Source organism: Urocitellus parryii, chromosome 4, assembly GCF_045843805.1.
Source record: "Urocitellus parryii isolate mUroPar1 chromosome 4, mUroPar1.hap1, whole genome shotgun sequence".
Classification (NCBI taxonomy): domain Eukaryota; kingdom Metazoa; phylum Chordata; class Mammalia; order Rodentia; family Sciuridae; genus Urocitellus; species Urocitellus parryii.
This window is the reverse complement of record NC_135534.1, coordinates 162,455,707-162,469,337: the sequence shown is the minus strand read 5'-3', so window position 1 is coordinate 162,469,337 and position 13,631 is coordinate 162,455,707. Positions and strand designations below refer to the sequence as shown.

Here is a 13,631-nt window from a genome sequence, read left to right as displayed (position 1 = left end):
TACATATATAGAGCACAATTTTTCATAAGAATTGTAATGCATTCTGCTGTCATATAAATAAATTTACATTTAAAAAAACTAGAAAAAAAATAAAGAAGTCAACAATTTTAAATTGGAAGCACTATTGATGAAAAAGAGAAAATGTGGTACCAAAAACCAACATCAAAACAAAACTTGGATTATGCCTCAAAATTCAATTATCCCCAAAACTGGTATTCAAGTTATAGTCAGTTGGCCACAACCCTTAATTCAAATAATGTTGTATGTGACAACCATACAATCATCCTGACCACTAACAGTGGCAGCCACTAAGCTATACAAGTTTAAAACACACACACACACACACACACACACACCACATCACATCATCATCACTACTTTATATAAGTAGTGCCTACAAAGCATCATTAGAATCATTTACACTTATGCAACCATTTTCGTATCCCAAATGAAACAAAGTGGAAAGGTAGGATGAAATAGTGGGAGATAGCATAGAATTAAGCAGCAAAATTTCCAAAATTACATCCTGGTTCTGAAACAAATTATGAAATCTCAGGCAAGAGAATTAACCTCTCTTGGTCAGTTTCTTTATCTGTAAAATCAGAAGATCAGACTAAGTACCGAACAGAGCTAAAGTTATATAATCCAGGCCATCATGAAAGCCCTAACCTTAGTAAGCTTGAAACTATAGGTATAACCAAACCCCACCAAACCAGAAAGCAATGAAAATGGTTCTCAACTACTAGTAATTCTATGTCAAGCCTAAGTGATTTTAAGACCAATGTCCACTAAAATCTAAGGCCTCCAAAGAGAAGTCCCCTATCTTTATCTCAGAGAGAGAAATCATCCTTTTTTTTTTTAATTTCAGAGAGAAGTGCAGTGTCCAGAAGGAGCCCACAGAAATTTTTAAGTCAGATTTTCCTAACTCTTGAGATAGTCAATAAATTCTGCTTTCTCCTTAGAAGAAGTAATATTGTTTCTAAAAATTAAATCAACATAAACCAGGAAACCAGGTCACCCTCCATTGGCCTCTATAGTGTCTGTGTTCTCTACTGTGCTTTTAAAATTTTTTCCTACCCTAGGTGAACCAATTTGTTGAACATTCCTTGGCACTTTCCCATTTTGTAATTTGCAAATGTTTTAAATGCCACTTTAAATACAGCATAAAACATAATGCCTAGCAAATATATATACTAGTATGATATCATAAGGGTAGATTTGTACCTTAAACTAGAGTCCATGCAATTTGAAAGGCAGGTCTGTCATCTTAATCTTTTTCTTTCCCTTTTGATGCCAAAAGCAGATCTATAATTAATGTAATTATCTCACTTACACCCCATACACATTCCCCAAACCATCTTTTAAAACTCAAACTGATTCATTCATGTAGTAGCAAACAGCAAAATAAACTGGATCATAAAACCAGCTTATCATAATACCTCTAATGCATTGCCCCAAAATGGACATTGATGAGGTGCGGGGGCAGAGATGAAGCATGCAGGGCTGGTACCTAATACTTCAGTATTCCCGCCATTTACTAATATTGCAGTGCTGGCATCTTATCAGATTAATCAGGAAGGAACAAATGCTATATGTATGGTTCCACTAGACCAACACAGAGGCAATGATAAAATAAGGTATGCAACTGGATTCACCTTTCCAAGAATAAACACATCAATCAATCTTAATAGACATGAGGGGATAAAAAAAATTAGTCTTGCGGTAGGTAAATCAGAAAGCAAAAGTTATTTGTAACCTTTAGGTCACCTCAACCTTTTTGCTACATTTCTGAATATAGGGAAGCTGTGATTTGATTTACATCATAAATTCAGTGACAGGCACAGATTGCCTTTCTGTGTGAGGAAACAATGCCTGCAGTCACCATGCATTTTCATGTATGCAGCTGTGACCCTGGTGCTTTCAGAAGCATAGCATGGCACTCACTACATCAAATATGCATTTTAAAAGCATCTCTCTACCTGCTCAGAATTTTGATTTGAAAGTGCTGGTTAGAAGCTAAAGCCTTTTTTTTTTTTTTTGGTGGTCGAACTGGGGATTGAACCCAGAGCTCCACACATGCTAGGCAAATGCTTTACCACTGAGGTACATCCCTAACCTTCGAAGTTGACTAAAAAAGAAAGAAAAAAAACTCTGCAGATAAGTTGAAAGATGAATAAAACAGCATTATGAAGATTCCCCTGTGACTATTACTATAAAAAGGAAAACATGGATCCAAAAAAAAAAGTGATCATGAATTGTCATTTGTAGCAAAATTTTAAAGCAAATGGATTTTTTTATACTTTCTACATAAGCTCGCAAGAAAAGGACTTAGACAAAGGTAATTTTAATTTCTACCATTTTTGAATGATCACATTTTTTTTTCTTTAGGTCTATAAGACACACTGGGAGCATGTAAGATTTCTTTACAAACATACTTCATTACAATGCTTCTACCCTTACACTGAACCTTTCCCAGGACCCCTATTTTGAGGTTTGGAACTTTAATGCAAAGGTGCCTGCCAGTGTTAGAAGTCTGAACTATTTTAGAAACAAGGTAATGACTGGGGAAACATAGAAGTACTTAGAGATCCAAAACCTCTCTTTCATTAAGATATGTGCCATGATCACAAGAAAAAGAAACTAGAGACAAGCAGGCCAAAATTATAACATTTTTGTGGTCTTAAAGACAGTCATCAGATTGTCATACCAATTTTTATAATTAAACATCTACACTTAAAAGAACTTATTAAGCCTTTGCTGGTGGCTAGTGCTAGCTAGAAGATTGTATAACATGTGCAGCTTATTTTTCAGATACAATTATAAATCCCAGGTGCAAATCCCAGGTGATTAGAACCATAAATTGTGAACAAAGATTTTTCTGGGTGGCAGAGGGGAGACAAAAAAGAAAACAGAAGCAAAGCATGCAGTCACAGAAAAAAAAAAAAAATCGGACTGCAAAGAGCCAGATGGTCTTGGAAAGTATCACCGACTCTGCTTGCCTAATTACTGCCCTAGCTTCCTTTCTATCCTGAGCTCTGCTGGGCCTTTTCGGGGGCAGATTTGACACTGATACTCCATTCTTTCTCATCTTCCTTCTCCTGATTTTTATATAAATATTTCCATAATCCCTTTGAAATGTTAGGCAAAAATTTGACCACATGTATGTTGGCACAATGTCTAGGAAAGTTTAAAACTCTAAAGAGAATCTCAAAATACTCCTGACTACTCCTACCCACACAAGTGGGGGGAAAAAAGACAAGTACCAACAAACTGCCAGGTACATCCAGTGAAGTGCTATACTCTGCCTTTGATAAATTCCTACTTAAAAAAAAAAAAAAAAAACTGAAACACCATTTCCCCCAATTAAAAAAAAAAAAGATGACACCATGTGTTCCTCCCAGAAATGGTGGATCCCTAAATATTTAAGTTTTTTTTTAGTTGTAGATCTACACAACATCTTTATTTTATTGATTTTTATGAGGTGTTGAGGATTGAACCCACTGCCTCTCCTGTGTAAGGAAGCGCTCCACCACTGAGTTACAACCCCAATCTAATATTTAAGTTTTTTAAACTTGACCAAAATATAGTAATGTATTCCACTTGTTCCAATAATGTATGGCAACTCAAGAGTGTAGTACAAGTGATTTAATAAGGGTGCCGGGTATACTTTATGCTGAGTAAAACCAACAACTACACCTCAAGGGGCCCTTTTAGATAATATATTCAATTATTGAAATAACAAAAAACACCCTCCAAAAAAATGCTCATTTTGACAACAAAATCACATGATAACAACTAATGTCCAATTTTTTTAAAAGCAGATTCTCCACAACCTAAGTAATATTGACTAATATATAACAATGTAGAAATGAAACCCAATATTTTTATTAAAGACTAAGGTTTATTTTTAGAAAGTTCCAAAAAGGAGTTTCCCTTCAGAAGAAACGTAAAGGCCCAAAAACACTAAAAATTCATTTATCTTAAGTAAACATTGAAAAAAATTCCAGAACAAATAAAATGTGGTGTATCAATGCAATGGATAAAAAGGAAATGAAGTACTGGTACATGCTACAACATGGATGAAACCTTGAAAATACTAAAGTTAAGTGAAAGAAGCCAGATGAAGATATCACATGATTCCAATTATATGAAATGTCCAGAATACACAAATCCAGAGATACACATAGCATTTTCTAGGATTTGGGTATTAGGAAACGATAATGTATAAGGAAATCCTTTGGAGGGTAATGAAAACATTTGGAATTAAATGTGAACAAACTATCTTTGTGAATGCAGTATACTCACTTGCACACTTGAAAGGAATGAATTTTATGGTACATAAATTATGCCTCAATAAAAAAGGCATTAAAAATTCTAAACTCTACCAGGTACAGTGACAATGTTTAATTATAATCCCAGCAGCTCAGGAGGCTAAGGCAGGAGACTCATGAGCTCAAAGCCAGCCTCAGCAACTTAGCAAGGCCCTAAGCAACTTGGTGAGACACCATCTCTAAATAAAATACATAAAAGGGCTGGGGATGTGGCTCAGCGATTGAGTGCCCCCAAGTTCAATCCCCAGTGCCCCCTCAATAAAGATTCCAAACTCAGCTACATAAATTATTAACCTTTTTTTCAATTTTAGAAGGTCATATATCATGGAAAGTATAAGTACCTTGCCAATATAATAAAGGAATAAGCTTGGGATTTCCCATTGAAAGAAAATAGTTTCAAATCAGAATCGATTCTCTCATACTCCTTGATAGATACATTTTAGATATGGAAATGACAATTAAGCTATGTTCTTTGCCACTAATAAATGTAAAGGAAATGATGGAGCTAGGAAATCACCATATTGTAGTCATCACAGTGAAAATGGTTCAGGGATGGTGAGCTTAATGAAAAGCAGGTACAAGGTCTCAAAGTGTCTTCCCCAAAGATTGCTTATTAGCTACAACAGAAAAATGATATCCACACACTGGAGAAACCAGACAATACACTGACTCAGTGATTAAAATTAAAATCACAGTAAGGGACAAGATGGACATCAGTTCCTCCAGATGTGACATCCTCAGAGGAAACAGCATCATTTATACGGTATTCAAAAATGTGAAAAAATACCAATGCCATGAAAGACAGTATGAGAAAGTGTATTTTAAATGACTAAAAATATGACAACTAAAATCAACATGTAATTTTAATATAAACCCTTGGCCTGGAGGTGTAGCTCAGTATAGCATTTACCTCTTGTGCAAAAGGTCCTGGGTTCAATCCCCAGCACCACAATAAAAAAATAGATAGATAGATAGATAGAAAGAAAGAAAGAAAGAAAGAAAGAAAGAAAGAAAGAAAGAAAGATAGATAGATAAATGAAAGTAAACTAGATCCTATTCATTAAAAGGGGGAAAACAAAATGTCATAAAAGGACATTACTGAGACATTTGACTAAACTAGAATATGATAAAGCAGACATGGCAAGATGTAAAGACACTAATGAATCTGGATAACTGGTATGTGGAAGTTTTTGTACTATTCCTCAATCTATTCTGCAACTTTAAAATTATTTCAAAATATTAAGTTGAAAAGAAAAGTCTCCAATGACTTGCCACTACTCTTTAAATAAAACTAAGCCTATGCCAAGGCCTTGCAGAGTCTAGCCTAGGCCACCTCTCCTGTGCCTCTATCCTAGCCTCCCCCTCCTTTGCCTTCTTCAAGTCCCTCTAATGTGCCAAGCTCCTTCTCACTGCAACGTGCAGGCACTAGAGAAAACACTCTTCCTGTGTTCTTCATGTGGCTGGCTCCATGTCATCCTTGGAGACAGATAAGAAAAGAAAATGCAAAAATGGCTTAATGTGTTGAAAGAGCCAGTTAGCAAACTTTAAAATAGGGCTCTTTTACCCACAACCACAAACTGGCCTTTGTGCACTTACATCAGTATTTATCTGGGATTTTTCTCTCATCTTTTTTTATTTGAATTTCCCTTCAATGCCAAGTCAAAAGAATCAATATGAATTACAAAGTATCTCAGCCTTTGGGACACACCTCTTTAAATTCTTAAAATTATACCATGTAATATGATGTATTAAGAACTATGTAATATTTTGAAAGACCAATAATAAAAAAAAAGAAAAAAAAATTCTTAAAATTAACTCTCCATCCAAATGAACTACACAAATAGATGAACAAATACACATACAGAACCCATAACTTTAATCTACTCAGGGTACAACGATCCATTACTATTAGCCTAATCGCCCACTTCAGAGCATGCCATCTGCCAAATCGTTTAATATTCCCTTATTTCAGAAAGTACAGCTTGATGCTGATCAGACCAAATCTTCCCACAAATAAGATTCTTAACATGTGATATTTGTGCATGTCAGCCACTGTCTGGCACATCAGAATGATGCACAAATTCTGGAACAAGCAGTTACTGCTCATGAATTCACAGCTATTTCCTCACTTTAGCTGAGAGAAGAGAGATTTTAAAGAGATTGCCATAATATGAATATGCAGAGGAAAATTAAATCAAAAGCACAGATAAAATATTGGGGGGTGGGGGGACGGAAATGGCATATTACAAAGCTCATGAGAAAATTAGCCTCCAATAACCTAAAAACCACAAAAACTTAGCTATTCATCCTTGCAACCAAAATACTAGCCAAATTTAGATTCTTTCTGCCCACTATCTATATGATTCATTATTAGAAAAATGTTTAAATAACTAAATACAGGTGTGTTACAGAAAAATGAGTTCAGACTTTTACACTTAGCTAATGTTCTTCAGTTAATCACAGTAACCAGATGTACTACATTGTTCTTTCAATTACCCCCATCCTTAAATGCACTGGCACATGCAGACCCATTTAAAACTTCCAACTAATCTTTTTGAAACCATAAGGGCTGCCTAGAAGGAGGATCGGGTTAAGCAATATGAACTATATTAGTTATACACACTCAAATCTAATCTTTCTCAAAGCACAGTCAGTAGATCAAAGGCATCCCAAATGTCTTGTCATAATGTAGATGTCAGGCCATGGTCCTGACATATCCAAAACTCAGGACAAGTTCAGAAGACACTGAACATTATGGCAGCTTCTAAATGTATGTTCAGGATTCTTCCCCTCCTGATCCTACAACCACCCACTCACCATCTGACCATGAGGAATACTAACATGTGTTGGGGCCATGGAATTATTTCATTAAACCAATCAGTGATCCCTTACATTCTTTCTCTTGCATCCACAGTTGGTTTGCTCTCTTTGGACTCATTTTCTTTTAGAGTTGTCCTCTGGTGCTGGCCCTGGCTTCTCCACTGTGCATGGCTGACATGGAAAACAAACTTGGTGCCTTGGTTTTTATGGAACATACAGACTTCTTGCCTCTCAAATAAACAGGGAATAGAAGAGAGGAAATATGACTAAGCCGCTCAAGACCCAATCCAGTCTACCTCACAGTATTCCTGCAACTCACATGTGGTGCCACCAAGCCCTCGGGGGCTAAAGAAATTTTTCTCAAGTGTGATCCACAAATTACCTGCATCCATATCTCTGAGCAACTGGATAAACCTGCCAATCCTCAAGTCTCACACAAAACTACTGAAGGAATTAGACACTCTGGTAAGCCACACTAAGAAACTATCCTTTTAACAAGCTCCCCAGGTGGTTTTTATGCATGAGAACTTTGAAAACCATTAAGTTCTAAGCACAACAAAAGGAACACCCTCTCTAGGGCTCCTTCAGGAAATTCACAGCAGCCAAGAGAAACCACTGGCTAACCTTCGTGGTCCTCATATATTCTCTCTCCACTCTCACTCTGGCACAACTTATGCAATTCAATACATAACCATTTAAAAGAACTAAGTATTCTGTTTTTAGTATGATTCATATTAATCAGTCATTATGACAAAAAAGAACAAACTTAGACCCCCAACTGTATATGAGCAAAATCCTTAAAACCATAAAAACACAGATTGGTTTCATATTCAAAAAGCTGACAGTTATTTGTCATGCTTCTGTTGTAAACGAATCCTACAGCATAACCAGAGGATACCTCTTAGCGGAGTTTTAAGCTCCCTGTATCCTCTCTATCCTTGCACACACAGCTTGCCGGTTGCCTCTCCAAGGTTGGATGATGTTGCCAACCAACACGTGGCAAAGGCGGCTCTAAAATAGCATGACGATTTCATGCTCGACTCAGGTAATACAGCTCTCTTGAGGGGAATCTGCTCTTCAGGTTCACCTCTTCTCTGTTTTTGCCATCCACATCTCCCCTAGAGGAACTTAAGGCTCTTATACACTCAATTACACTCTACTGATTTATAGTGCCAAAGAGCCATTCACATAAGGGCCCTCCATAAATGTTATCGGATTATGCCAACTCGGGTGACTGACCCTGGACTTTTCAATGTGCCACCTATTTAAAGACAAACCTTACTCATCCAATTCTCCTCAGCTTCTCAAACTAGGCTCCCTTATCCACACCTTATACCTAATGTCTTTTAAAGACAGTGCTCATAGGATGTTGTGGTGCACATCTATGATCCCAGCTCCTCAGGAGGCTAAGGCAGGAGGGTTACAAGTTTGAGGTCAGTCTCTGCAACTTAGCAGGACCCTGTCTCAAAAAGGGATGGGGATATAGCTCAGTGGTAGAGTACCCTTGGGTTCAATCCCTGTATCATGCCAAAAAATAAACAAACAAAACAAAAACAGACTGCAATTAGAAGAACCAATATAAGAGAAAATGAATTATAAACAAAACAGATAAAACACTACAGATGACTGAAGGCCCAGCAAGTACACACAGTGAGCCCTATGAAAATGGGAATAACCTTGATTCTTCTGTATGAAAGAAAAGTTCTTTTTACCATCAACTAAACCAGTGCTTCTTAAACACTACAGAATTACCTGGAAAATCTTTCTAAAACACAGGCTGACTCAGGCAACATGGATGGAGTTAGAGACACCATCTTCCTAACAAGCTCCCAGTTACTGCTGCTGCTTCTGTGGCTCTGCTACTTATTGTGTGGTGGGATAACAGCAGCATCAGCATCACCTGGAGCTTGTTAGACAGGCACCCTGGGCCCATCCTCCACCTATGGAAAGAGGATCTGCAGTTCAACAAGATCCCCATAGATAAGTATGCACATTAAAAAACAGCTGACCACCATCTTGTACTGAATGAATCAGAGTCACCAGGGATCCTTTAAAAAATACTGGGCCTCCCAGCAAAGATTCTGATTCAGTTGGTAGGGGACATTTGATTGCTTCCATGTTTTTAAGAACATCCAAGTGGTTCTAATGAACAGGACTGTTGAGAACCAAAGGATAAAATACCCTACTGAGTGGGAGTATGGAGTAACTGTTAATGGGTGAGGAATTTCTTTGAGGGATGATTAAAATGTTCTAAAATTGATTATGGTGATAGTTGTATAATTCTCTGACTATACAAAAACCCACTGAAGTGTATACTTTAAATGGGTCAGTTGTATGGTATGTGGTTTTTATTTCAATGAAACTGTTACACAAACATTAAACTAAGAAACTTAATAACTTGTCTATTTAAATAAATAAATAATCCTCAATGAACAACAATGAAATGGAATTATTTTCTACCCTGTCTCTCCAGAAATATTAAGATCTTGTCATCTCTTCAGTATCATAGTCAAGGCAATAGAAGAAGAAGAAACCTGAAACTAAAAACTTGCATTACAAAGAACACTACTATGGAAGAAGAAAAAGAGGAAGAGGAAGAAAAGGAGGAGAAGGAAGAAGAAGAAGAAATAAAGACAAGTGAAGGAAGGAAGGAGGAAGAGAAGAAAGGAAGAAAATCATATTTGTCAATTTGGAAAACTGTACCCTATGCATCACAAATTTCTACAGTATTTTCAAATAAGTAATTTTCCTTTGCTCTCCCTATTTAAAAATAAATCAGTGAATTCAGTGTACCCTATTCTTCCAAGTTTTCTGTATGTTTGAAGACACTCAAAAACATGCTAAGAAAAAAATATATAAAATGTGAATCTGACTTTATTTTTTAAAAGCCTTAAGAAACTCTCAATAATATACTTATTAAAAAAAAGATCATAAGCAGCACTAAAACTATAGGAAAGAGCATGGTAATATAGAAGATACTGTTTTCTCATTATCAAAAGGAAAGCACTATAAATACAGGTAAGGAATATGCACCATACTACATTGGAGATTCAGCTTCTAACACCTGTGGTAGTAAATTCTCAAACTACATGTGTAATAAGATGAAGCCAATGATGGCTCATGAGGACCTAATTTATTCTCCCTGTTGGATCACCATAGCCCATGTAAGGCATCTCTCCCTGCTCCATAAGCCAGTGCCTTGCTTATGGTCCCGTATTCTCAATCCTTTACAGGCACAGTCTAGATGCATAACTAAACAGAGTTCCTAGGGCACATAAACTGGTTAGGTGCATCTCTAGGCCCTGTGCAAACTGAGAGCACTTCTCTTAAGAAACAGCTTTCTGACACTCCCAAGTAAAATCATCATTCAGGTGAGTATGATGCCCTCCTTGTCCGTAACTCCCTTATAAAAATTCAATGCATTTTACTAATTTATTGCTGTATTTTATTTTTTAAAGAAAATTTTACTTTATTACACTCTTAGATGACAAAGAAAAGGTAAACCAATGCTCCTAATTATTCACCTTGGCCTCAGTAATAATACTTGCAAACCATAGTGTTCCATTACTTTTTATAGTGAGGAAGCTCACCATCCTGCCTAACCTAAACTCCTCCTACTTTAAGAATATCTGCTCCATGACCTCTTCAATTTTCATGGTAATTGGGAGATAATTACATTTCCTAAAGCAAAAAAGAATGACCTGAATTTTGGGTAACAGATTTAACTTCCAAGAAAGCAACTCTGAAAGCCACATTGGTGATACCCAGCTGTTGTCACCTCCATCTCATTCCTCTGAGTTTTTGAAACACTAGCTTCTGAGAATGAAGACCCACAATCACTGTGCATACATCCTGCTGAATTAAATAACGAACTCTTAATGGGTTGTCCTGTCACAATCCATAACTCAATTAACAATTCACTTTTTGTTTTCTTTTTAGAAAGACAGAAGAAAAGGCTTACCTAATAGTGTATATATCCTGAATATTCTTCTCTCCACCTTGTCCTTCCTTTAAAGCTTGCATTTGTAATAATTTCATAATGGATTTTATCAGGCCATGTGTATTCCTGTAAGTAACATAATAACATGTTAAATATTATAAAGTGCATATGCTAAACAGATGCTTTATCCTGCTTGTGTATGTGTGTGTTTTGTTGGTACTGGGGTTTGAATTCAGGGCCTTACACATGCTAGGCAAGTGTTCCATCACTGAGCTATACCCCAGTCCAATCCTACCGTTATTAAGTAACTGAATATTTGCCACCCACATTGAACAGTAGCCACCACAGGCATCCAGCTCATTCTGCAGCACAGCAAAGACCTATCCAACACATTTAAGGGAGGAGACAAGTAGCTAAAGAATTCAACCACCTAACTAGCAATCATCCCCTACACTCTCTTGGGGAAAAACCAATGAGGAAAAAGACAAACATTACCTCCACATAATTTCAGAAGTGTCCACATCAGTTACTCATGACAAATTATCAAGTCTTTCATTTATAAATATTAGCAGACCATGAAAAGTAACCAGTCATATGAAATGGATCAAGTACCCAAAAAAGTAGGCTAGGGAACCAGAGTAAATAACTCCCATTAAAAGAGAATTAATGGAAGGGAGAATAACACTGATTTGTTTTCCTTATTTTCTGTAAGTGGTTGAAGGAGAATATATCAAAAAGAAAAAATAGCCTGCTCTTTTTAAATGCAGATCTCCCTTGGGAAGTAGAAAGAAATCATACAAATATATATTAAAAAAGAAGAGTATGTGTTTTTAAAAAAAAACTATTTTTTTATTATGGTTGTTAATAGTTGTTCAGCATCTACTGTAAACTAAGCACTCTCTTTAGTCCTTAAATGTATTATTATGTCAACTTACTATTTAGAGTGGAGTAGTATGCAAATCGTTATTAACTTTCTTTGGGCATTAGGACAAGAATTTGACTTAATTAGATATAATTTAGGGCATTTATGTGAGATATCACTGAATGAATTTTTTTATGGCATTTAAAGTTTTCCAACTGGCAAAAGGTTTAACCACATAGAAGATCTCACTGTCTAATAGAGTACACCAGCCAGCCACACATGACTACTAAGCATCAATAATATGGCTAATTCAAATTGAGATGTGCAATAAGTGTAAAATACATGCTGGATTTGCCAGGCTCAATTGCACATGCCTGTAATCTCAGATACTGGGAAGGATAAAGCAGAAGAATCACCAGTTCAAGAGCAAACTGGACAATTTAACAAGACCCTGTCTCAAAATAAAACTTAAAAAAAAAAAAAGGACTGGGGATATAACTCAGTGGTAAAGCACATTCTTAGCATGTGCTAGACCCTAAATTCTATCTCTAATACTTGGGAAAATTTATGCTATATTTAAAAGACTTAAAACAGAAAAGTATGTAAAATATCATGTATAATTTTTATGTTGATTACATGCTGAAATAAAGTTTGATATGTTGGGTTATGTAAAATGCATTAAAAATTATCATCATCTGTCTCTTTACTTTTTTAATGTGGCTACAAGAAAATTTTCAATTACATATGTGGCTTGCATTTGTGGCTCATGTTATGTTTCCATTCTACGCACTGCTGTGTATGTCCATATGGTTTAGTTCCTAAGTAGATTCTTTGGGGAATGTTGAGGTTTCCTTGCAGTTGAAGCATTTTCCACAATGGTATGTTCTCTTTCATATGGATCCCCTTATGACCATGCAGTGTAGGCTCCTGAATTAATCATTTGTGACAGTGTCACACATGTATGTTTCTCTCCTGTATGCATCCTTTGGTGAAAAGAATTCTCAACACTGAATAAAACCTTTCCCTTAAAGATTCTCTCTTGTTCGTGATCTCAAAGATTAGCTTTGCCCACATCCCCTACCTTAGTGTTTTCAATTCCATGTTACTTTGATCAAAATGGCCACTAAATTATGTATAATTTTTATGTTGGTTACGTAAGATAGGAGCCACATTCAAACAGTCATAGTTAATATCACCATGGTTCAATAAAAATTAAAGAAGAGATCTTTTAAAAACTAGAATGAACTGTGACTGTCTTAGGAAGGTTGGGAGATACATGGCCCTGTTTTCTTCCTTTGGAACTGCTGAGATGCTTCTGAGTACCTTCTCAACTGAAACTCTTAAGTTTCTAGTCTCTTCCTATTCTGAAGCTAAGGAAGAAGATATCTCAACATTCACATCCTTCTCTGCAATTCTTTATATCCATTCACGTTTACAGAATCAGAATCTTTCTGTAGCTAAGGATCCTGGACTGTAAGGAATTATATCAAATTCCTCACTTCCTGTGAGGAATTATATCAAATTATTCACTTCCTGTGAGGAATTATATCAAATTTTTCATAATTCTTCACAATACTTTCCTTTACAAACACCTGGTGATCCTTTGACATGGAAATGATAACTGCTCTATCACCAGTTTATTAAGAAGCTGTCCCTAGGTGTGAATGTCTGGCCTTAG

The 13,631-nt window shown here is 36.2% G+C and overlaps 1 protein-coding gene across 2 annotated transcripts in view; it reads right to left on the bottom strand.

Moving 5' to 3' along the window:
* The window catches only part of Focad (focadhesin), a 283,866-nt gene that overhangs the window by 217,971 nt on the left and 52,264 nt on the right, over positions 1–13,631 (bottom strand). For both annotated transcript variants that reach the window (XM_026397575.2, XM_077797050.1), the window contains exon 5: positions 11,113–11,217. In XM_026397575.2, coding sequence (XP_026253360.2) covers positions 11,113–11,217 — 105 coding nt within the window. The remainder of the gene's footprint in view (positions 1–11,112; positions 11,218–13,631) is intronic.